This window comes from Dipodomys merriami, unplaced genomic scaffold (assembly GCF_024711535.1).
Source record: "Dipodomys merriami isolate MVZ:Mamm:240054 unplaced genomic scaffold, mDipMer1.0.p SCAF_5, whole genome shotgun sequence".
Classification (NCBI taxonomy): Eukaryota; Metazoa; Chordata; class Mammalia; order Rodentia; family Heteromyidae; genus Dipodomys; species Dipodomys merriami.
The window spans coordinates 39217805-39244173 of NW_027206068.1; the positions used below are offsets into that span (position 1 = coordinate 39217805).

At 38.4% G+C, this 26369-nt stretch overlaps 1 protein-coding gene across 5 annotated transcripts; it reads left to right on the plus strand.

The window, feature by feature from the left end:
- The first annotated feature begins 554 nt into the window (after positions 1-554).
- Positions 555-12501, plus strand: Steap1 (STEAP family member 1). Of its 5 annotated transcripts, XM_069997273.1 has the most exons (6): positions 851-891; positions 5680-5794; positions 7953-8465; positions 9302-9466; positions 12079-12170; positions 12258-12501. In XM_069997273.1, exons 1-6 carry the CDS (start codon positions 878-880, stop codon positions 12334-12336), a joined length of 978 nt encoding a protein of 325 aa, XP_069853374.1. In that variant the 5' UTR covers positions 851-877; the 3' UTR covers positions 12337-12501. The 5 variants fall into 5 exon arrangements, with proteins under 5 accessions (XP_069853372.1, XP_069853374.1, XP_069853370.1 ...); XM_069997271.1 differs by lacking the exon at positions 851-891 and adding an exon at positions 555-633 and having other exon boundaries at positions 12079-12501; XM_069997269.1 differs by having other exon boundaries at positions 12079-12501.
- The last annotated feature ends 13868 nt before the right edge of the window (positions 12502-26369 follow it).

Consider the following 26369-nt stretch of genomic DNA (forward strand, 5'->3'; position numbering starts at 1 on the left):
AATTATGCAAAAGATTTACTATGCAAAAGCTTTCACACATAAAAGCTGCAGATGCTTCATCTGGGATGTTAACTCCTGACTGCTCATAGAAATCCTTTAATATGATTTCACTCTATCTAGAGAATACTATATTCACCAGAAGTGCAGGAATAAGATTACTAAAATCTAATTGAAAACTAAAAGGATTTGACTTAATTATAAACCTTTTAATTAGAAAAGGAAAAAGCGATTTAGCATTCCAAACGTAGTCAATCTCCATTACCACCATATGTTGTTTGTCCTGTGGCTATGGAAACAAGTATGAAGAAAGAGCAAATCATAACAATGGCCTATTGCTTTGGTCATTTGTCAAACTCACAGTGTGCATACACACTGGCCAACTGGCCTTGTTTCTTGATTATCCATGCTATAAACACAAGCACGGAGCTTGATTTTCCCCAAAAAACTTTGAAATGAATTCTTTTCTGGTTTTCACTCAAAAGGTGCAAGATTCTTCTTCCACCACCAGGTGTCAGTCGATGGTAAAATCAGTCTCCCACGGTCTGTAAGATTACCTGAGGAATGTCGATCTGCACAGCATTCCAAGCGGTGTTAAAAGGTGGTTAACCCCCGGGCCCCAGCCAGGAGTAACGGGTAAATACGGAAAAGGCTGTTGGTCTTGGCTTTTACTGACACACTAGCTCTGGGAATGGAGCATGCAAAATCCCCAGATGTTGCAACTCAGGTCCCTCCAGCCAGAGGCTCTTCCCATCCAGAGTGGGGGAAATCTTCCTCTGGCACTCCCTGCTTGATTGAGCCGGGATATGGAGAGGTGCACCTAGGGCCGAGGGGCCCTAGCTGGAATTACCAGCTCTGAAACGGTCCAGCGGCAGTATGAATGAGTCTGAAAAAGTGAGGACTTGAGGGAAACTGGGGGGGGAGGGGGGGCCGCTCCTGGAGCAGACAGTGGGTGCGTCCCCGTGTTGACGAAGGGTAGCGAGAAGGTGGCTGCGGAGGGCGTGGGGCGGCGCGGGGGGGGGGGGGCGCGCGGGGCCCGGGCCGGCGGCCGGGGCGCGGGCCCGCGGGGCGCCCGCAGGTGGCGCTGGGCGCGCAGCGCAGGCGGAGGCGGGGTCTGCGCGGCGCGCGCTGCCCGGGTTCTCGCAGTGAGGGGTTGGCAACTTCGGCAGAGGCACGACTCACCGGCCGGGCCCGAGACGGAGAAGGTGAGTCCTTCCCGTCGTCCCCGCGGTGGACTCGCTCCCCGGATCCGCGTGCGCCCGCGAAGTGGGTCCCCAGCCTCGGGAGGGGTGTGGCGAGGCCGCGCGCCCGGTCAGGAGCCCCTTGGGGGTGACGCTGGGCCAGCTGGGCTCCGCTCGACCGGTGTGCAGCGCGGGTCTCCCCGCCGACCTCCTCGCCGCTGCGGGCGTGGAGAAGCCAGGGACCCGCTGAGGCCTTCTCCCTGGGTGAGGGTGGGGAGAAGTGGGGAGGTTGAGCGTAGCGTAGCCTGGGATACTAAAGGTGTCCTCGGGTTGAGCTCTGGTGGGACTTTTCTAACTTGGCCAAGTCTCCTCCGTGTCACTGGAGAGCGTGTGGTTTCTTACAACCCTGCAAGTTGGTCTTTAGGTTCCCTAAGCAACAAGGACACTTTTCACTGTAAGTCCTTGGAAGGCCAGTCTCACTCTTTCTATAAGGAGAGAAGGTTCAAACTCCCTCCACCCCCTAAAATAAGCTATGAAGGCTTTAAAAAGAAATGCCAGAATGGCCAAATCCACTGGAAGGGATTTATGCTTCAAAATGTGCTAAGCTGTTCTTTTTGATGATAAATAAGTGTATTATTTTTACAGAAACCATAAATGATCACTTATTTAGCAAGGATGCTAAGTGCGAGATTGTAGGGAGAGCAATGCTGAACACACACACACACACACACACACACACATACACACACACACACACACACACACACACACACACACACACACACACACACACACACACACATCAATGAAAACTGCCCGTCCTTCACAGAGTTAAACATGCACTTGGAAATCTAGAAGGCTGGAAATGCAATGCTAGCCACAGTGTATTCCACTCACTGAGTTTCTTAAATTCTAAACTGTTGGCCATAAAATGAGTCAGTTGAGCTGTGTCAATATTTAGCAGGATCATCAGGCCAGCCATCCTGGTACAGCAAAACAGAAGTCGCATTGGGAATTAAGCTCCACCTTTTTTTTTTTTTAATATGGAGGCAAAATAGAGAATAATGAGTCAAGTTCTGGAGTTCCTACACATCTTCACACTCTGCTGTTTCCAGTTAGGTTTGTTTGTTTGTTCTATAAAAAGGAAAAGGAAATGATGTTAAAACTTGAACTGTATATTTGGTTAATATCTGATGAAAACCAACATGTTTTATTTGAGTGACATTTTGTTTACCTGGTAGACTGCAATACCCAGGATATCTGACTTCTCACTGCTATGGGCTTTTTCTTGGCCTTGCTCTTCAGCAGACTGCCCTGCCGATGAACGGCTGGCTGGGTACCTCTCTAAGGCCATTCTGGTTTTCTATCCAGAAACCTACAAGTGGCTCTCTGTTAGCAGATTTTACCAACTTACTGGATGTCGCAGAATGGTGTCTAGAAAAGAGATCACACCCTTTTCCTCCCTTCCAGAGCTACCATCTGTTTATAGAAGATTATCTTCCTTTAGGAAACATTGCACTATTTTGTGACTTAATGTGCCTTCTCTCCTAGACCTCAAGGTTTGTAAGACCTCATAACTGTGTATTTCTATTCTCTGATACCACTGTTCACAGTACAGTTAATGAATTAATACTGAATACAGATTTATGTGTTCATTGCTTTCCATACTGAGAATTAGAGCATCCTCTAAATATGGCATATTACCTCTTGTATTTGATCACCCTCCCAAAGACTCAATTTGTAATGTTGGTTAAGGTACCAAATGACATGGAATAATGTTTCCTAAGGACAGGCCCTAAACTCCACCAGAGAAGGCACCAACAGAACTGGGTTCATGAATGCCTAGTGATACGTATATGCCTTACCCAGAATTCTTCAAATGCCAGTGGTCAATACTCAAGCAAACTCAAAAAAGGAAGATGGTGACTTGTACTTAAGAAAAAAGGAGGGGAGGGGTAGGAAGGGGAAGAGAGGGGAAGGAAGAGAAGAGAGGGGAGGAGAAAAGAGGGAAAAGAGGAAAGGAGAGGGATCCGGCCCCTGGGAGTCTACTCAAAATGTGTCACCAGGATTTTTCTTTATCTTTCTACATCTCTTGTTCTGCTTCTTTGGGTTGACATTCTTCTGTTGAAGTAAAAAAATCTTCCTCCTTATAGCATTGGAGGAAGTGGGGAGAAAAGCATGATAGATTTTTACCATCTCAACTTAACAAAAAGTTAAAAAGTCTATTCCTCTTTGACTGTTTCTCTACCACTTCCAGATAAGAATATCAGAACACTATAATTGGTCAACTGGAATAGCTTGTCGTTCCAAAACCATCTGACTAAAGTTGAGTCATAGGCTCATTTTTATGGCCAAAGTGTTTTTTATACTTAACTGACAACCTTACACCATACTGGATGGAAGAGGGATATTTCTCCAAATGAAGAAAGCATTGTAAATCAGAAAGAAAAAAAAGTGGGAAAAGAATATGAGAAAACCAGAAGTGGTGCTGTAGCTCAAGCGGTAGAGAGCTCACCTTGAGCTGAAGAGCTGAGGGATAGCACCCAGGCCCAGAGTTCAAGCCCCATGACCGACAAAAAATATAAATAAATAAATAAATGAATATGAAAAAACCAGTAAAAATATAGTTCACATATCCCTCACCCAAAATGTTTAGAACCAGAAGTGTTTCGGATGTAGAGTTTATTTTGAATAATTTGCATATGCATACCTGTCTTGGAAATGGGACCCAAGTCTAAACATGAAATTCACTCAGCTTTCATATACATCTTACACACATGGCTTGAGATAATTTTATAGAATATAAAGGACAAGATAGATAGATAGATAGATAGATAGATAGATAGATAGACAGACAGACAGACAGACAGACAGAAAGACTGCAACCTATCTCATGTCGTCCTGTGTGGAAATTTCTACTTATAGCATCAGATCAGTACTCAAAGTTTGGGATTTTGGAGCATTTCAGATTTTTGATATTCAGGTTAGGGATGCTTGTTCTGTATCCTCATTGTAAATGTTGTGAATTTCTAAGATAATATCTGGAAATTGTTCCAAGAACTACTGAACAAAGAAACACTGACAGTATATAAAGGTGACTTTTAAAACTTGAAGAATGGGTTACATATTCTAAACTCTTCCTGTAAACAATTTTTCATCTTATAAGGTATTATAGGTAGTATAAAATTCATAGATACTTGGTGTGTTTTCTGCCAATCTGTTGTCTGATCTATTTTTCTCATTCAGTTCCATAAAGTACAAATTGCAGATGCATTCCTCTGGAAATAAACTTACAACAAATAAAAACAATTAATAATATCATGACATCATCTTTCCTTAAAAAAGATTACACCAAGCCTGGATTAAAATTTTTGAAATTTATTAAGGGAAAACTGCTCTATCTCGGGGGGGGGGGGGATGACAGAATTGTTTTCTACAGGATTGGCTAGAAGATTGGGCATGTCAATGGTTGAGCATGACAATTTATATCTTACTAACAAAGACCAGCCCATTGTTCTCATTTAAAAATTGCATCCCAAAATGCCATTATCAGGGCTTACCTGTCTAATTGTGTCTGTTTTGTTCATTGTCTGAAACTCAGGAATATCTCCCCATAAAAAGCAACTAATTGGGCTGGGAAGGTTGCTCAGTAGTAGAGTGCTTGAGGCCATTGGTTCGATTCTTCAGCACCACGTAAGTTGAAAAAGCCATAAGTGATGCTGTGGCTCAAGTGGTAGAGCACTAGCTGTGAGCTGAAGAACTGAGGGCCAGTGCTCAGGCCTAGATTACGGCCCCCTGACAAAAAAAAAAAAAAAGGCAACTAATTATTGTTTCAGATTCCAGTGCCAAACCCCAAACGTCTATTAAACATGGAACTTCTGCCATGCATGGAGCCTCAGACCTAAAATCCTAGCCACTCAGGAAGTTCAGATCTGAAGATTGCAAGTTCAAACCCAGCCCAGGCAGGAAAGTCCATGAAACTCATCTCCAATAAACTACTGGGGAAAAAAAAATCCTGGAAATGAGTCTGTGGCTCAATTGGTAGAGCCAAAGTTTGTGTGGCTTATGTGCTTATAAGTACATAACCTCAGGGTCAGCACCCAGTCCCTGAATTCATACCCCAGGATATGCCCATAAAAAATATGTGTATATTAGCTACCTCCAACCTCTACTGATAGCATTGCTACTTTCAAAAACACTCCATATTTCTAAATATTCCAAGTTCTATTTACCTTTGGGGGGAAGTTAACTTTCCCTAAATGAGAACCTAAAGTTATAGATATGTGCCATTTCTTATAGAAATAGCTGGACAGAGAAGATAAGATTACTATTAACATGAGTGCACTTGTCTTAGACTATTTAAATGTGAAAGGTAAGCATATTTCTATTTAAGTGTTCTTTATCTGCCCCCTCTAGTCTTCAGATGAATAAATCTCTCACTGTCCCATCAAATACTGATTCATAAAATAGATATGAAAATAATAGTTTTGGGTTTTTTTAGGTGGCTGAAACTATTCTATTCTAAAGACTCAATGGAGTGCGGAAAAGACATTACTAATCAAGAAGAACTTTGGGAAATGAAGCCTAGCAGAGACCTAGAGGATGATCATTATTTGGTAAAAATAATAGTTACTCATCTAAATTTTAAATATAATCTGAATGGTATTCTTAATCTACAAGCGTTGTAAACCCTGATAGTGTTCACTCTAGTCTTCCCATCTTTGCTCCAGTATTCCTGTAAATATGGTATAGAAATAGTGCCTTGACTGTCAGTGACTTAGCGTAATAATCTGTGTAAGTCAGTGAAAATCCCATGTCTTGCATTGTCTAGTATGTGAAAGAGCTGGTCCAGATTGTCTCCAAGGTCTTCCAATCCTACTGTCTAGGTTCGAAGTTTAAAAACAAAACAGGGAGCAGGGTCAAGGGAAAGGAGTAGACAAATGAAGAGAGGAAAGGAGGGAGAATGCAGTCATAAAATTTAACGTGTGTCCCACAAAAGTAAGACATTGAAGAAGGGGTAGGGTTGGAGGGGATGGGAAGAATGATGAAAGGGGTGATATTAATCAAGATGTATTGTATTCATGAGCTGCTATGTTGAATGGCAATTCCTTTGACAACTACTTATTATATAATATATATAATAAAAATAAGTTGTGAATGCCCATAGAGCAGTTGTTTTATAAGCAAAGCTTTATTCTTTTTCATAGACACTGTGGCAGCCTACTGAGAGATCACCAAGTAAAAGGACGACTCATTATTTAACCAAATAAATTCACTTTGGGATAAGAATCACCACCCCTCTTTTCAGTCAGCCCCACAAAATTAAATGGTTCTTACTACTTACTAAAAAGGAAGAAAAACTTTTTTCCCTAAATTCTTACCTTTCTAAATGATTTCAAATGCAATTTTTAACAGAAATTACCTTTATCATTGTCAAAGAAAAATGACTATTATAATAATAATACAAAATCGCTTTTATTTTTTTCAAGTGAATTGTCTATCTTGTAACTTGGTAATTCTTTACTCCTGACCAGAAAATTGACCCCAGCTGATTACACTTAAGATTGTCTTCATATGCTTCAGAAATGACCAAAGCCATATCTTTTCTAGATGGAGTAATTGCCAAAAAGAGCATTGGATATAAGAGTGGCTTATTACTGGGGGTAAAATTAAAAGGCAAAAGAGGTCATTTTACAACATCAGAAATTATATGTGAATCAAGTTATTCTGCACAATATGAGATGAACAAGATAATCACTAAAATCATGTCAAGCACTAAAATGTTCTGACTCCAAATCCAGAACTATAAAATGAAAAAGCCCATATTGGATGAGAAGTAAATTATTCATAAAGCAGCACAATATGAAACACTATAATAGAAGATCTTACTATTTTCTTCTTTTTTTATTTTCAACATACCAGTGAGTTGAGAAAATGACAAATTGTTCAATGAAAACTTCTTTTGGATTGCTGACTGCCCACAAATGCAAATGAATAAAGAAATGTAACTTTCTCAGGAAACAGATCATCTCTGTGGAATTTAACTAGTTATATACACTTTCTTACCTCCTGATAGTATATTTGTCTATGGTGCTTAGACAAAGGAGTTATTTAAAATATAAAATCAAAGCACAAGATTACATGATGAAATTCCATATTTTGTCTACTAGTAATGACCACATTATTCCTGATCCTTTGTATTTGAGCCAATGACAGATTATCCATGGATTCTGCAAAATTCTCTGTTAATTCTGCAGATTTGGATAAGAAAAATTATTTTGTGGTATTATTTATAATAGTTATTGTTCCAGGGTATGTCTTTTAAAACTCTTATTTTCCTTAGAATCAGACAATTCTGCGTATTTGTCAAGAAACCAGCGGAAACACTGGAAAACACACAACTACAATGTACAAGTTTATTATTTTTACCAAAGATTATAGGCATTTTTCAATGCTTTTTAAATTTCAGTTTCCTTGTTTCCTTACTTATTATTTCACATCATCAAACACACTCTTGGCCTAAGCTTTAGCAGAAATATCATAAACCTGTATGTCTTTTGTCTTAAAAACAAATCAATAGCAGAAGTACACCTTTTGGTCAGTACTATATATTTGATGCTATTTTTAGCTAACCACTTTCCAAAAGCAAGATTCCAACTGCCCTTGTTCATTGAGAATTGCCCTCATTAATGATTTCATTTATAAATAATTAGAAAAGGAGAAATTGCATTGTTTCATTTACCTTGAAGATGCTTTTTTCCTTTCCTTTTGTAGAATAAGAACCTGGGAGAGACCAGCATGCTGAAAAGACCTGTGCTTTCGCATTTGCAACAAACAGCCCATGTGGATGAATTTGATTGCCCCTCAGATCTTCAGCACAAGCAGGAACTCTTTCCCAACTGGCGCTTGCCAATCAAAATATCTGCTATTGTAGCATCTCTGACTTTTTTGTACACTCTCCTGAGGGAAATAATTCACCCTTTAGTAACTTTACATCAACAATATTTTTATAAAATTCCAATCCTGGTCATCAACAAAGTCTTACCGATGGTTTCCATTACCCTCTTAGCATTGGTTTATCTGCCTGGTGTCATAGCCTCACTGGTGCAACTTCGTAATGGAACCAAGTATAAGATGTTTCCACCATGGTTAGCTAGGTGGATGTCAACCAGGAAGCAGTTTGGGCTTCTCAGTTTCTTTTTTGCTGTACTGCATGCAATTTATAGTCTATCTTATCCAATGAGGCGGTCCTACAGATACAGGTTGTTAAACTGGGCATATCAACAGGTAGGATGCTGACAGTGTTAGGAAACTAAAAAAATCTAAGTCATTAAATGAACTAATCCTTTCTCATTGTGATAGTAATACCCCAATTCCCTGTTGAAACCTTATGGTGATAAAGTAACCTGCGTGGTGTGTGTGTGTCTGGGTGTCTGGGTGTCTGGGTGCCTGTATGTGTTAACCTCAGTAAGACTTGGTTTTCTGGTTTTATATTGAGGAAAGCTTTTTAGGCTGACATGGTATAATTTTAGCAACATGAAAAAATATTTTGTTTATGTACAGTGCCACATTTAGATTTCCTACTACCCCCCACAATATTACTTTTTTTAATATTGATCATTTTATCTTTCACTTATTGGCCATAAATTACATGTACATTCCAATTCTATCCAAGTAAATTATTAAATTATTGTTATTTAGTTTATAACTATTTGTAAGTGTTGCATTCAGGTAATGAAATAACAAGTCCTTTGTTATTCCTGTTAGAGGACTTCAAAAGAAATGTCATTTTTTTAAAAAAAAATTATTATTTGAGGAGTTGTACAAAGAGGTTTCAATTCAACATGTCAGCATATTAGTACAATGCATCTTGATCAGGATCACCTCTTCTATCATAATATTCATTGTACATATGTGAAAATGGTAACTTGTACAGATAAGTAGGGATGAGACAGATGGGAGAGATGATGGAAAGAGGTCATAATAATTTTTGCAAAAAGATCATTAATTTATGTAGGCCCCTAGTTATCAAGACTACCATAGAGACTAGGGGAAAACAGAGATATTAACATGTGGGAAATAAGTGGTTTGCATTCCTTCTTTCTTTCTTTACTTTCTGGTAGGTCCAGCAAAATAAAGAAGATGCCTGGATTGAGCATGATGTTTGGAGAATGGAGATTTATGTGTCTTTGGGAATTGTGGGACTTGCAATCCTGGCTGTCTTGGCTGTGACATCTATCCCATCTGTGAGCGACTCTTTGACATGGAGAGAATTTCACTATGTTCAGGTAAATGAGATCGAAAATAATTCTAGTCCCTCAGAGAAGGCAGTCTTTGTGTGTTTGTAACATCAAGTACATTGACTGTACTCCATAAAAAATAAGTGTTTTCCAATAGTCAATATCTCACACTTGTTCCCAATAGTAATGTGTCTTCTTATTGTTGTTCTTATTGCTTCTGAATAGGATACATCTTGTAGGCATAAATAAAAGTCATTACTATAAGAAAAATAGTCTTTCTAACATTTGAAGTATATTAAGGCAATTTATTTCAATCTAATAAGAATAGTTTTAACTAATGTGATATTTTATGAAGCTCTGCCTCAGAATATGGAGTTTATCTACCAGAGACGTTCTATTATATTAAGACCTGCTTTTTCCAAGTAACCTTTAGTTTGCTCATTTGAATCTTCTAAATATTTCTATAATTCAAAACTATCACACATTTACTGAAGTTTATCACCTAGTGGAGTTTATACTTAAAAATACAATGGTGACTCATGCCTATAATCCTAAACTATTCAGGAGACTAAGAACTGAGGATTATGGTTCAATCAGGACAGACAAATCAAGGCGATTCTTATTGCCAACTAATCACCAAAAAGCTGGACGTGAGGGTGCAGCTTCTGTGGTAGAATAACACAAACAAACACTTGAGGCCTTGATTTAAAGCCCTACTAGTGGCACACACACACATGCATACACATACATACACACACACACACACACACACACACACACACACACACAAAGACAATGCCTCAGAATTCAGAAAAGGATTATGTTTAACATTGCTGGTCATTTTTTTTAATTTCATAATTTTAACTTCAATAGGGTGGCCTTTGTGAAATGCCTACAAAGTAAAACTTTCTCATTATCTTTCTACATGTCCACACATATTTCCAACAGATATTTTACCAGGGCATCTGGTTAGGCTGGAAAGTATCTCTCCATCCAAATAATTCCAATGTGGTTTAAAGATGGTTCCACATCCTTCCAGCAAAGTATTTATTCATCTTCTTCCTGGTGGCCATCCGGTTCTCTGTTCCTCATGAAACTTGGCTTCCTTCTTGCATTGCCCTACCTGTCACACATATGCTGAGTCCCACTTTTTAGGTGGAAATACTACACTTTTTATGTTCAAGTACATCATGTGTGTGTGAGTGTGTGTCTGTGTGTCTGTGTGTCAGTACTAAGGCTTGAACTCAGTGCCTGGGCTCTGTCCCTTAACTTTTTTGCCCAAGGTTAGTGCACTACTGCTTAACACACAGAGCCACCTCTAGCTTTTTTGTAGCCTTTTAAATTGTTATTATATAAGTGATGTACAGAGGGGTTACAGTTACATAACTAAAGTGAAAAGTACATTTATTTTTGGACAATGTCACCCCATCCCTCACTCTTTTCCAATTTTTCTCTCCCATCCTCACCCCACTTCCAGCTTTTTGCTGGTTAACTGGAGATAAGAGTCTCATGGCCTTTCCTGCCTAAGCTGGCTTTGAACTGGGATCCCCAGATCTCAACCTCCCAAGTAACTAAGATAACTGACATAAATTATCCGCACAACAGTTTGACCATATATTCCATCATATGTGTAATGCATAGCCCATGACAAGTATATAATACATATTTTATAAGATTCATCTACAATTAATCATACACATGTATTTTCTAATTACTTAGAAACTTTTCAGTTAGAATCTGAGAACTAGTTTTATCATGATTTACTTGTAGTGTCTTATCTAAAAACATAAACTATGCTACTTAATTGTCTTCATTAGGGCTTAAGAGTCCAATTGAATGATTCTGAGTTGGATTTGTACTGACAGGCTAATGACCATTTCCAGGAAAATGAACAAAAGTCAAAAGTCATCTTGTCAGAATGCCATAAAATTACTTAGGTGAACAACTATTTGTAAGGAGCTTTCTCTGGATGATGCCAAAACATTCCATTGAAAATTGAAATATTTGTTTCATATCTTGAAGTTGACTTTGTTTAAACACTGAAATAATTGCTAGCATGCTTCCATTTTATGAGAATATCCAGTGTTTTGAGAACATAGACCAACTCCACTCATTTTTATATTCATTTAGCAAAATCCATGTGAATTACATTAGTTGGCTTCACAATTGATAACAATATTTGAAGTCAAATTGATTTTTGTGGTAACTTTCAGTCATCCTGCCAGTATTTATTGAACACCTAATATGAGCAAACCATTCTGCAGGGATCCTGTGACAAGCAAGACATAACTCCTGGTTTTAGAAGACTCTTGATTGGCAATATTGAGGGAAATGAACAAGAAGTAAAGTGCCATGATAGAAATCTCATAAAATGAACAAAATGGTGAGAAAGGAAAGATAAGACGGATCATTTAATACTAAAAGAAACATTGTAAATTTTCTCAGCTTATGTTAGAGACACAAAGACTACACAAAAGTGATATAGTAAGAAGGAACATAAAAAAGAATGTGAAGATGTGAATGAAAATTGTTGAGAAATGTGTTAGGAAAATAGATGGATAAAAAGTTTTCCAAGCAAAGAACAGATCCAGGTGAGATTGAATGAAATAATTATTACTGAGCCAATCTTCACTAAGGTAATCTTGTTTTTTCTTTTTCAGAGCAAACTAGGAATTGTTTCCCTTCTACTGGGTACAATACATGCATTGATTTTTGCCTGGAATAAATGGGTAGATATAAAGCAATTTATATGGTATACACCTCCAACTTTTATGATAGCTATTTTCCTCCCAACTGTGGTCCTGGTGTGTAAAACCATACTCTTCTTGCCATGCTTCAGGAAGAAGATACTGAAGATTAGACGTGGTTGGGAAGATGTCACTAAAATTAACAAAGCAGAGATATCCTCCCAGTTGTAGAATTCCTGTTCATCAAATTTTATTTAATATTGATATATTTTACTATCAACATTCTCAACTTTGTGTTTATAAATAAAATGCCAAGCTCAGGATCTTAATGTATCTCTTTGTATATAGGTGATGAGTTTGAAATGCAGTAGAATCTTTGTTCTAAAACCTGTCTTCAAAGTAAACTTGCTAGAAATTTTCCAGTGTGGTCTGACTCTTGTTTTATTCAGCTAATTAAAAGTTCTCTTTCTTCATGCCAACTTTTCCAGAGCCTTTTTAAGAGCCTTTTGAAAAAGCAAGTAATTATTCACTCTTACATGTTGAAAATAAGTCTATGCTTGAGTACATTAATAAATCACTCACTTGTGACCATTACACATGACCTGAAGCTACAGTCCAGTACCTTCCAAGTCTCCATGCTTCATACACCTTCAGCTCAAGATTTCTCTCCCTTATTGCTAGTGAGTATGTCACGTTACCAGAATTATTCATTCTTGGCTGTGCCAAGAGCAAGTTGCCAAATCCTGAAGCTACAAAATCTACTGAACTGGAAGAGAGTGGGAAGGTCACGTGAGTCCTCTCATCCCTTGCCTGGAGGCATGACCCCAGTGAAATGAGGCTTCCCTCAGCAAAACTTTTATGTTTCTGAACAACATTGGAGGGAAAAAAATAGGCAAGAAACATCAAAGTCATAGCAATAGGAATCTGTTAATCTTAAAACCAACATTCACTAGGCACCAGTGTCTCTCGCCTGTAATCCTAGCTACTCAGGAAGCTGAGATCTGAGGGTCATGGTTCAAAGCCAGCCAGGGCAGAAAAGTCTGTGAGACTCTTATCTCCAATTAACTACCAGTAAACCAGAAGTGGTGCTGTGGCTCAAGTGGTAGCACTTGCCTTGAACTGAAGAGTTCAGGAACAGCACTCAGGCCCATAGTTCAAGCCCCATGACCGATCAAAAAACAACAACAACAAACAAAAACAGACCAGGAGTCGCTCGATGAAGCACATAACCCAGAGAAAGGCTCTAAAATCTAGCTTCATCTTGAAGTAAAATTCTATCACAGAAGACAAAGCTTAATAGACCAACACCATCTCTTAATAAGAGCCTGAGAAGGATGTGTGGATTTTGTTGTCTTGTTTTTCAATAGTAAAACAATCTTCTTGAGCAAAAATGTGTAACAAAATCCCAGTGTGTAATAGAATTGTGCTAATGTCATCAGCAGGAGCTCTGTCTTCTCTTACTTCCTCCATCCTTCTTACAGACCCTGTTACAATGTGGGTTCCACCATCCCCCATTTAAATAACCCTCATTCTCAGAGAATAGCTCATTGTGCGGAGAGAAGGTTTGCTGAGAGAAAGCTCTTCAGCTAACCACCATCTCTCTACCATCATCTGCCAAGAACAGAGAGACAGGGAAGTTCTTTGATTTGAGAATGTAATATTGATATACAGAAACTAAGGCGCTAGTCTAACCTGGCTTTACCTGGATTTGACTGGATTTATGTGTATTTACTCTGTTAACTGTGGGCTCCTTCCTACATCTCCATGCTTCAACCTGTGCTATTACCCCATTACCTGTAAAAAGAAAAAAATCAGAAACACACAACCTTAGTACTGGTTTTCTGGTGCATAATAACTGCATGTGGAGAAAATACTTGTTCTGAAACCATCTTTATTTCATCTTCACTCTTGATGTTTACATTTTTGGAAAGTTGGCAGTTGTTTTCTTCAAAGGCATAAAAAGTTCTTGTGTGGTGGGGCTGGGAAGGTGGCTCAGTGGTAGAGTGCTTGCCTTGCATGCCTGAGGCCCTGGGTTCAATTCCTCAGCACCACATTAAGCAAAAAGAAAAAAGCTGGAAGTGGCGCTGTGGCTCAAGTGGTAGAGCGCTAGCCTTGAGCTGAAGAGCTGAGGGACAGCGCCCAGGCCCAGAGTTCAGGCCCCACGACCGGACCCAAAAAAAAAAAAAAAAGTTCTTGTGTGGTATATATGTGGGGGGGGAGGTGCACAGGGGTTTGAACTCTGGGCCTCATGCTTGCTAGGCAAAGTTCCATTGTTTTATATGAAAGAAAAGTACCTGTTCTGAATAGGTTATCCTCCACTATTTCTTTTTTTTTATTGTGAAGATACCATACAGAGGGGTTACAATTACATGAGTAAGGTAATGAGTACATTTTCTATAGAGCATTGTTACCCCCTCCTTTGTTTTTCCCCTACTATCCCTCCCTACTTCCTCAACGCCTCCCTCCCCACCCCCCAAGTTATAAAGTTCATTTTCAACATAGTGTCTTGTATGTCTCATTGTCACAATGGGTCAACCTGTATCCTTCTTTCAGCATTTTATTTCCCTTCACCTCCCCAAATTAGAAAAATGCATATACAAGATGCAGGGAACACCGGGCACCTGTGGCTCAAGCCTGTAATGCTAGCTGAGATCCAAGGATCACTGTTCAAAACCAGCCTGGGCAGGAAACTCCATGAGACTCTTATCTCTAATAAACCACTAGAAAACCAGAAGTGGCACTGTGGCTCCAGCTGTAGAGTGCTCACCTTGAGCTGAAGAGCTGAGGGACAGCACACAGGCCCAGACTTTAAGCCCCACGACCAACAACAACAAAGATGCAGGGAACCAGAATCAAATACAGTGACAACAGGGGTCATACCATGGGGGAAGAACATACAAAAGAAACAAAAAAATCACATAGTATATTAAAAACAACAGCGACAAAAAAACCACTTGTGTCCCTATCTTGGGGTTCATTTCACTTAGCATCATCTTATATAGTTATAAGTACATAGCCTTTGACCTTTTCTGTTTGTCTGGTAAGATTAGTCTAGACATATACTAGTTATTGCAAATAAGGGAAACCATGAGACCTACATTCCTTTGGATCTGACTTACTTCACTTAATTTTTCCAAGTCTTTCCATTTCCTAACAAATGGTACAATGTCATTCTTTCTGATGGAGGCATAGAATTCTATATATATACTACATTGTCTTGATCCATTCATCTCTGAGGGGCATCTGGGTTGGTTCCATGGTTCCATATCTTCGCTATGGTAAATAATGCTGCAATAAACATAGTTGTGCTGGTAGCTTTAGTATGGCCTTGTTTGTGGTCATTTGGGTAAATGTCCAAAAGCCGGATTGCTGGGTCATAGGAGAGCTGTATGTGGAGTCTTTTAAGGAACCTCCATACTGCTTTCCAAAGTGGTTGAACAAGTTTACATTCCCACCAACAATGCAGTAGGGATCCCTTTTGGCCACATCCCCTTCAGCATCTGCTGTTATTGGATTTCTTGATTAAATTCATTCTAACTGGGGTGAGGTAGAATCTCAATGTTGATTTGATTTGCAATTATTTTATGGCTAGAGAAGTTGAGCATTTCTTCATGTGTCTATTGGCCATTCTTATTTCCTCTTCAGAGAAGTCTCTCTTTAATCCTCCACTATTTCACTGCACTACTTCTGTCAAGATTGCCAAGGAGATCTAGTCTTGGTTCTCATCTTACTTGTCCACCCAGGAACACTGAGCAAGCATTAGGACTAATGACTCTGTCTTTCTTAAAGCATTTTGTTTACTTGGCTTCAAGAAATCTTACTTCTTCTATGTCTTCTCTGCTGCCTTTGCTGCCTCCTCTTCCAGCGCCTTGACACCCATGATAGCAAGGTAATACTCTGACATCCTTCTCTTCAACATAGGTAATCTTGAGTTCTACAGCCTCAGAATAAAATACATCCAAAGTATATGAACAAGTCAATCTGTAACCCTACCCTTTACCCAACCTTCAGCCTATTGCATTTTACTTCTAGACAACTTCTCTTGAATATCAGAACAGCATCCCAACATAACATTCTAAAGTTTAAAAAAAAAAAACTTAATTTCCTTTCTGTTCCCACCCAGTTACTGTCTTCACAGTGACCTCTCCTGGTTACCCTAGTAAAATATCCATGTATTTTGTTATTGTTGTTTTGCTTTGTTTTCGATTGGGCACTGAACCTAGAGTTTCACACTTGCTGGGACAGTGCTCTACTAAGTGACCTCACTCCCAGCTCATTATCTTTTCTTTGTTGAGATATAGTACCTCTGTATTGCAGAGGCTAACTTTGATTTCACTACATAAGCCTAGGCTGGCTTCAAACTCAATCTGCCTGCCATTGATTCCTAAGTGCTGCAATTATAGACAGACATTACCATACCTAGATCTGTGGCACTTTTTTTTGAGGTTAAGATTTTAAAAGGAGCTGGGCACTAGTGGCTCAAGCCTGTAATCCTACCTACTCAGGAGGCTGAGATCTGAGTATCACAGTTCAAAGCCAGCCTGGGCAGGAAAGTCCGTGAAACTCTTACCTCCAACAAACCACTAGAAAACCAGAAGTGACACTGTGGCTCAAGTGGTAGAGCGCTAGCCTTGAGTTGAAGAGCTGAGGGACAGCGCCCAGGCCCAGAGCAAGTTCCATGACTGACCTAATCAAAAAAAAAAAAGATTTTAAAAGGATATGTAACACTGAAAAACAGAAAAGGATATCAGTGAATGAGAAAGTCTGAGGAAAAGCCTGCAACAAAAAGTATTGGGGGAAAGGAAAGTAGATGGGATCAGATGAACCGAGAAACAGATGCAGGCAATCACATTGCCAAGAGAAGCAATAGTTCCTAAGAAAATGTTAGATATGTTTTGTGATCCAAGTTAACCAAATCAACCCTGGAGAAATCATTAAGTGAGTCATTGAAGAGCCAGAGTCAGAAGAGCTGGCTTAATGATGCCTCTACCCAAAGGTCAGAACAGCTGGCTACAAACTCATTCATAAACAAAGTCGAAGACTTCTTGTAGGGTTTCTGGCTTTGGTGCTAGCAAACACCACCAACACTTCCACAGTGACATCAGATTCTTACCAGAGCATTCACCACAGAACAAAATGTCATGTTCTGGTCTCTATGATGAGAATTCTGGAAAAGAGACAGAGTAATTTCTGAGCCTGAAGAAGCAGGCCAGTATGCAAGGAAAGGAAGGAAGCCAATTGGCCTTCCCAATCCTATGGGTTAAATAGTGCATGCTGGTGCTTCTGAATGTGACCTATTTTTGAAAGAGGTCATTTTAAAGTAATTCCTTAACATAAAGTAATAATGGTTCCTTAATCCAGTATGACCCATGTTTTTCTAAGTGGTGGGAGACACAGAAAGAAGAAAGCCATGTTAAGACACAGAGACAGAGTCTGGAATTCTATTTCAAGCCAGAGAACAGCTAGGGCTACCAGAAACAGAGAGAAGCAAAGAAGTCTTCTCTCCGGGAGGTTATAAAGGTCGTACAGTCCAGCCAACTCCTTGATTTGAAACTCTTAGCCTTGAGGACTGCAAACATGACAAATGGAAAGAGGATTGGTAACAAATGCAGTCACAAGAAAGTTCATGGCCCATGCCAGCTTGAGCAAAAATACAAGACAAAACTTGAAAATGATAAAGGCAAAAACAGCAGGGAACATAGAACAAATGATAGAGTACCGACTAAAAGAATATGGCCCTGGGTTCAAACTCCAGTACTGTTAGACAAACAAAAACTTCTGGTGAGCAATATATCTTCAAGTAAGGAATTCAATGAATGTTCGTGTCTAGCAATTCTTAGACTCAGGTTAATTCTTCCCAATAAAGACTTTTAAAGTTTGGTCTCATGGGGCTAATAGTGGGTGTATAAGGAAAGCGCTAGACAAAGTTTCTAGATAGCCTGGAGAGACTAAATCTGGCTGACATAGATAGTCACCTCTTGATATAGATGTTTATCAGAGTGAAAATTCCAGGTTTCTAGGTCAGGTTAGCCAATTAGTAGTAGTAGTCTATCACAGCTTTTTCAGACAGAAAAAAACAACAATGAAGATGAATCAGCAATTCATAAAACCAAGAAATCAACTGGGCAAAGTCCCCCGTTGGTTAAAAAAAAAAAAAAAAAAAAAAAGTTTTGTTTATGGAGTTATCAAGGTCAGGATGGGATAAGATGTTCATCATGTGATTTCAGGGTCTCAAGGAATTATTGCTAAGTATACTAAATTCAGGCTCATTTAGGTGCCACTGATTGGCACCTATTACACAGGACTAATTTTCTCTATTGTTTTATTACTTTTATAAAAAAGAAAAGGTCATAAAAACCAGACACATCTTGCATGTCCATGCTTTCATACAGAGTATCATGTGACAAACTCAATTTGGAGGAATGATTATCAAGGATATTTGAAAGGTTACATTCAACAAAGCCAAGAATTCCTAATGGACCATCATAGGGTTTAAAATGTTGCAAGTATCCCAAACTGAATCTTCCTCTTTGCCTTGACTCATATCTTGAACTTTATGAATTTGGGAGGGTGTGTGGGGGAGACACATTTCATAGACAAAATACATCATAGCATCTTTATCTGAACAGAGCACAAAGGGACTTCCGGGACTGAATGATAAGTGCCTGGTCGCTCGTTAAGATGACTCATTTACTAATGAAACCAAACATAATTCTCAGTCCAAAAAAAATGCCCTGAAAAATTTTAAGTTTTTAAAGTTCATCTGACTTCCTGAATTAATTAACTGAATCAAAAATGAATGTTTATATTGATTCTTGGTTTACTCAACAAAGTATAACTTAAGGCATTCAACAGAAAGAGAGATTTCTCCTGCATACACAGGGAAAGGTTTCTTGGAGCCCATAGTAAATTAGAAGGCCCTGAAAAATTCTTAAGAGGACAACAGAAATTTAGATCAAGTCTTTCTCATTGGTTTATTTGAACTTGATGGTGGAAAGTCAACCCAGAGCTGTAATACTAGGCAAGTGTTCTAACACTGAACTGCCTACAGTTTAGATTTGCTAGAGTGGCACTCATGCAAAGTGCTAGAACCTGTAAGAGGTAGAGACAGGGTGAGGGAGGTCTTTATGTCATTGGCAGAAAGTTCTTGAAGGGGAGAGTAAGTTCATGACCCCATTTTCTCCTTCCCTCTTGCTTCCTGGTGGTGGATTGGGGATATTTACATGGCCATCATTTTCCTTCCATCATGTTCTATCTCAACACAGCCAACTGCCAGTAGAAAGAACATTCAAACCATTGAGCCAAACAACTCTTCTATTTTTAAGCCTTGAATGTCATTTGTGAGAGTAATGACATTCAGTACACAGGCATTCTGTGTACTGAAATCCTGTTCACTCTCATAGGCACACCTGGCATAGTGAAAGCTGCCTCTTCCCTGAAGCTTTGCAGCCACGTGGTGCCTTTTTACCCTACCTAATTTATTATTTTTTTCTTTTTCACATTTACCTTCAGTAAAAATTATATGAATATTCATTGAGAATCTGCAGCATGTCAAACATCATACAATTTAAAAGCAAATAGAAACTAAGCTATTTTTTTTCCGGTGCCTAGGTTTGAGTTTGAGGACCCACTCTTATTTAGCTGGTACTCTATCACTTGATCTTTGCCTATACATGGGGTTTCTGCTAGTTACTTGGAAATGGTGTCTCCTGGGCTTTTCTGTCCAGCCTGGAAATGCACCTTGGTCCTCTACCTCTCAAAGGCTACTGCAGAGTGAGGATTACAGGAGTGAGATGTTTGGCCACCCACTTATTTTTAAATTGTTTTTATTTCCATCACGCATGAGCTTCCCCATTTTTACTATAGTTGAACACGAAATTCTGCAGTTGGACAAGACAGTTTTACATTCATAAATTTATGTCGGATAAGCATGTGAGCAAAGTATCTGAGGATAATATAAAGATTCAGTTAGAATTTCTGGCCTTTATGCCTCCCCAGTGAAGAATGTTGTTCTTTTTCTATGTAACTCTTAAGGGTGATTCTTCCCAAATCTTCAAGACTTTTTCCTCAATGTACAATATAACCAGCTGTTTATTAGAACACCTGTCTAGAGAAAATATGTATTCTGTTAACATGAAAAAAAACAACACAAGTAATTTACTTCATTTACAACTACATCTTCATCAAGCATCTATCTGTTTCAGGTCTATCTTGAATAAATCTTAATTTACATGCAGCAGGATTTTATAAGCCAGCTGCCATAAGGAGATGAAAGACAGAACAACTTGTGAGATTTCCTGTGGAGTGATCTCCTTGGCCATTGTCCCAAATCTCATCAAGGAGTAATTTGCTTATGCCCAAGAATGTATCTTTACTTGTCTTTCTTCCTTACATTTCCTGAAGGTGGATATAGAGAGGTACCTGCTCTTCACTGATAGATAGCAAATGTTGGTTCTGTCTTAGGAATTTTCTTGGAAATTAAACCCAAAATTGTCTCCTCCTTGTTGATTTAACAACTAGCTCAAAATTTATAAATGGCTTTTTCTATGTCCAGATGGAAACATGTATATATACATGCATGCTTCTATCCACACAAATACATATATATATTTATATACACATGCATATATGTGCTATTTCAAATAGATAGATGATATATGCATAGGTAGATTTTCCTCTCCTCTCACTTCAATTCTCATGATTCTCTTTTCTAGATGAGTAATTTCTTTCTTTTTTCAAAAATACGTTTTATTTATTTTTTATTAATTTACTTATTTACTCTTTTTCTGGAACAGCCATCATGTCTCAGGCTTTGGCCTACCAGCCTCCATCTGCACACGTAGGAAGCCATCTCACAGAATTGATGGACTGAACCGACAGACAGACAGAACCGGGACTCCACGAATCACAGATGATGACAAAGATAATGACTGAGACAGCAACGATGACGACGAGGACAAAGGACAATGACCACCATATCGGACAGGACCAGCCCTGGAGCCTGGATTTGAGCTGGAATGAACCGGATTGAGCTGGATTGAGCCAGACTGAGTCAGATGGAGCAGGGTTGAGCTGGATGGAGCCAGATTGAGCTGGAATGAGCTGAATTCAGCCAGACTAAGCCGGATTAAACTGGATTGAGCCAGGCTGAGCTGGATTGAGCTGGATTCAGCCAAGCTGAGACCGGTGGAGCCAGATGGAGCTGGATCGGGGCGAATTGAGCTGGATTGAGCCGGATGGAGCTAGATCTAGCCAGAATGAGCAGGATCGAGCTGGATTGGTATTGAGCTAGAGCGAACTGGATTGAATGGAATTGAGCAGGATTGAACCGGATTAAGCCAGATCGAGCTGGATGGAATTAGATTGAATCGGATCAAACGTGATTGAGCCTGATCGAGGTGGATCAAGGTGATTGAGCCAGATCAAGCTGGATTGAGCCGGATTGAACCGGATCAACCTGGATTGAGCTAGATAGAGCTGGATTGAACCAGATCTAGCCGGATTGAGCCCGATTAAACTGGATAGAACTGGATTGAGACGGATTCAACTAGATAGAGCCATATCAAACTGGACTGAGCCAGACTGAATCGGATTGAGCCAGGCTGAACCAGATTGAACTAGATTAGGAAACAGGGAGATATATCTTTCTTAAATTCCAGACTATCAATTAAAGTGGGGGGGGGGGGAAGGTATATATGTTTGTATATGTTTCCATACATACTATATATATATGTATATATGCATATGTGTTTGCACATACACATGTGTATATACACATGAATAGTTTTTTTCTTACAATTTTTCTTGTTTGCATATGCAGGTTCATTTCAGTGGAAAAAATGTTTATTATTAAGCCTTTACAGCATTTAAGGTAACATCTGTCCACATATACGCAATAGCTATGAGATTTCCTTTCAGTATGAATGGCAACTTGCTGTTGAATTTAACACAGGGGTTACCTATGCTATGTTCCTTGGTCTTGGAATCCTTAGAACATTTTGTGAGTGGGGACACATGAATGAATTTTCAGGAACATGATTGTCATGATCTCACTCACCTCTATCCATTCTTCTACTGTCATTCTGGCCCTTCCTCAGGCTAGTCCCTTCTTCTTTTCTGCTTCTGATTTTCATAATCTGTTCTATTTTATCAGATCCTATTGGTAATTTCCTCTAATCAGAAAGTATCTTTCCAGGACTATGCAGGCCTTACCTCTGACACTGTGCAAGTTCACCTGGTAAATTCACCTTTGAAATAATCCCTGCATAACCACATCTATAATGTTCTTCCATGGTTTCTATTTTATCCACATCAACAATTAAGTTGTAACACACATTATAATTTTCTTATTCTGTCTATTGCCTTAGTGGAATGTAGAATATGCTGGTCACAGTACACAGGCAAGTGTTAAATCAATGTCATCTTTGCTAAATAATATGGAAACCATCATTAGCCAACCTCCCATCAAATAAGTATCATATGTATAAATGTGTCCGTTTGTTCCTAATATTATGAGTTGATATAATTTTCTTGAGTTTTAAGAATAAAACCAAATATTTGAATTATAAAATTACCCACAAGGCAAGGAAACCCTTTCCTTATTTGTTTTTGGTATCAGTTTAAAATTCACATTCTAAAAGACTAAATAAACCCTGGGGCTGCGATTCTCTGACTTCAGTAAAATGATGTAATGTTACTGCAATTCTATCTAAGTAGGAGGGAAAATGAATAAGGAGAGGAATATAGTGTCTTGATATCTTTCCACCTAAAGACATATCAAACAAATTGCAACAATGTTTAAAGGAGCTGAAAGCCATGAACATTTCTAATTTCCAGCAGTGTGGAGAAACTTATGGAAAAAAGGACACATTCCCTCAAAATCTCGCTCTGTATACCATGTCCAGCATGCTAATGTAAGTTTCCATGTTTTAGAACTTGGAAGGGAAATCCCTATAAAAATAAAAGTGATCCACTCTAAGCTCACTGCGGCTGGAGCCTCTAAGTTATGGTCTTGTCTCTAAGCCAGATCAGGGTGGCAATGAAATATTTGGAGCTAATCCTGCCACACAGCTTTTGATATTTAGGTAAAATTCACTGGGATAAAAAAGTTGTTTTGGGTTAACCTGAATCATTATATTAGAGACATAAGTATTTGCTTTGTAAACTCCACATTTGGTCTTCAAGCCAAATGTAGATGTGACTCTGGTCCTCACCTCAGAGAAGCAAGGAATATGACAGGAGAGAAAGGGAGATCTTTCTTGTTATAATCATTATGTTTGAAATAATGGTCAGCTTTTGCTGTTTTAAATCCATTTTTAAAAGAAAAAAAAATATAGGTAGATGATAGCTAGATCGATCCTCTACCCTACTTAGTTCACATATATTATTTTTTTCATTAAAGGTCTCTCATGTTACTTTAAAAATGGTAGATTGCATACATATTTATGGATGTTCGTTTTCTTAAGGTATACATTTGTTGTTCACACTTCCAAACTGGGTATGTCTTTCTCCAGGCTGCAAGCAGGGCAAAGGTAGCAATGGTTGGCTCTTCTTGCTGCCTAAGGCCTAATTTAGCATACACTGATGTCAACCACTGAAAGCATTGGCACATTTGGTGACCTCAAGTTGCAGGATCACAGAGAGATTACTTCCAGAGTCTACAATGTTATTACAATCTCCAAAACAAAGTGTGAGACCCCAAGTTTAATCCCTATTGGCAAGAATAGTCTATCCACTGGTAATGGGGTCAGGAGCAACTAGGCAAGCTGGCAAGTGGCTTGGGCTGGGGGTCTAGGGATGAGATTTAAATAAATAATCTTTCACACATATCCTGATACCCATTGTAATTTGCTTGCCTATGCCTTTACCTGGACCTGTTTCTCCCAGGTACCTGCCAGTAGGTGAAGACTGTGAAATATCCTTATAATAAAATTCTTATCCATCTGATCAGATCTGATTTGTCTTTGTAAACAAATATCAGATCAGTACATCAAAATGCCAAATGTGTCTTATTCTGATTTTAAAAAGAATGAAACTGCTCATTTGGCTTATGATATGGGGAAAATGGGGTGTTCTGTCCTCCATTTTTCTCCTTCCAAACAGCTTTCTTATGTTAATATCCTGAATTGTCACGACATCTGTACAGTAAGTTAGAAGTTTCCTTGTACATCTTCACTGATTCTTTTTAAAACCATTCTTCTCAATAATTGCTTAACCTTCTGAGTAGCTGGGATTTGGGGCTCCAAATCAAATAGTTAAATAAGTACCTAGAGAAAACAGCTAATTATATAAAAGAGATTTTAACAATACATGTATAAACAAATGAAATAGTGCACAGAAGCCAATGCAAGACATGACAAAACATCTTAATAAAGGGCTAGAAATTCTGAAAAGAAATCAACCTGAAATCCTAGAGACAAAAAAGGAAAAAAATGTCTCAAGCAGAATAGGGGAAATGGAAGACAAAATGTCATGGGTTGAAGATGTAGTAGACATAGTGACAAAATGTAGAAGAAATAGGATTTTTTAAAAGATAAAAGAAATAAAGAAGAATTTGTAACTTCAGAACTTTATTTAAAAGACCAAATCTATAAATGATAGGACTAGATGAAGGTAAGGCTAAACACATAAAAAACGTTCAGCAGAAAATGTTCCAAATTTTTGAAAAACAGAAGCCCATCCATGCACAGCAATAATTTGGAATACTCAATAGAACATACCAGGAGGGGGGAAAAGATCTTTACAATGTACTAGTTCAGGAAACAATAATTACAGAAAATAAGGAAACAATACTGAAAGCCAAGTCACTTACTAAAACCAATGTCATTTCAGAATACTGAAAACAAAGACAAGTCAATTCACAATGAGAAATCTAACAGCATAGAGGAAATTTGTTGACAGAAACATTAAAAGTAAAGAGAATTAAGAATGATTCCTTTCAAGCCCTGAAAGTTAACCACTGCCAACCTAGAACACTCTACCAATTAAAGACCAATAAAAACACATTCCAAAATTGGACAGGGATAAAATAGGAAAACTATAGACTAATAACTTTTATGAACATAGACACAAATTTTTGAATTAGATATCTGTTAACTGAATTCAACAATTAATCAAAAAAATCAGATGCCTTTGGTTTTAAAGCAATAGTTTGAATATAGTGAAATCGTTGGCATTCATACTTAATCTTTAAATATCTTTGTCATTTGTTTCATTATCCCCCCAAATTTAGTTCAGTAAGAAAATATTTTCTGTTATCTTACTTTTTGCTCTCTTTAGTTGGTAATTATTCTTTTTAATTCTCCCTCCTTGAAAATTATATGATGCCCCAACTACAACATCTACCTTTTAAATAGTTCAAGGATTTTTTTCCTCTTCTTTGGTTTTCAATTTTTATTTTCTAGTGCCCATTCTTGGGTTTGAACTCTGGGCCTCATCTTCTTGTTCAGTCTTTTAGCTCATGGGTGGTGTGGGAACCATGCTTCCACTTCTGACTTGTAGATGGTTGGAGTCTTGTGATTTTTTTTTAACCCAGGTTAATAGACCTTAGCTTCCTGAGTATCTAGGATTGTAGGCATGAGCAGCTGGTACCAGACTTTAAGGGTTTTTTTTTTTGCTTTTTTGTTTGTTTTTCTTTCTATTGATTTTATTATTATATACTTAAAATGGTTTCAACAGCTTACTATGAAGAATCACATTTATTTTTTGAGGTTCAGACTTTTATTGCGTGTACATTTTGCATTGCTAATTCTGCATATCACTTTCTTTGGTGTTTAGTGCATGTTACTTTGATTCTCATATCTCTTCTCCTTGTCTCTGACTCTTATCTTCATTACTTCTCATTTTCTTTCACATCAAATAGGAAGGAAGATATTAGCCTCTCTTTTTTTCATTTCTCTGCAGAATATACAGGATAATTACTGACATCGTCATATTTTAATTGAACTCTCTCTTTCCAGAAGCCATCTTCCTTCCCAATATTTTCATACTAGAAGAGGTAGTATGAAAAGATGGACTATCATCTTAAATCTTTGTGCAATGATGGATTCACCATTCTCTGAACTTTGTTCTTGTTCCTCAAATCAGTCCTTTTCCCCTAAACTGTTATCTATTTTCTCTGTTCCATATTAACTATTCAATATAAGGGCATGAGACAATATCAGAATCACTTTGTACTTTGGTATCAATTTGTATCTAAATATTTGACCCAGAAAACAAACAAACAAACAAAACAGGGAAGAAGCCAGGCACTGGTGGCTCACATC

Bases quoted from the DNA above. Each gene is read 5' to 3' on its own strand.
- Steap1 (XM_069997269.1), top strand. The intron at 5,795-7,952 runs GTAAAAATAATA...TTCCTTTTGTAG, and splicing joins TAGAGGATGATCATTATTTG to AATAAGAACCTGGGAGAGAC. The intron at 8,466-9,301 runs GTAGGATGCTGA...ACTTTCTGGTAG, and splicing joins TAAACTGGGCATATCAACAG to GTCCAGCAAAATAAAGAAGA.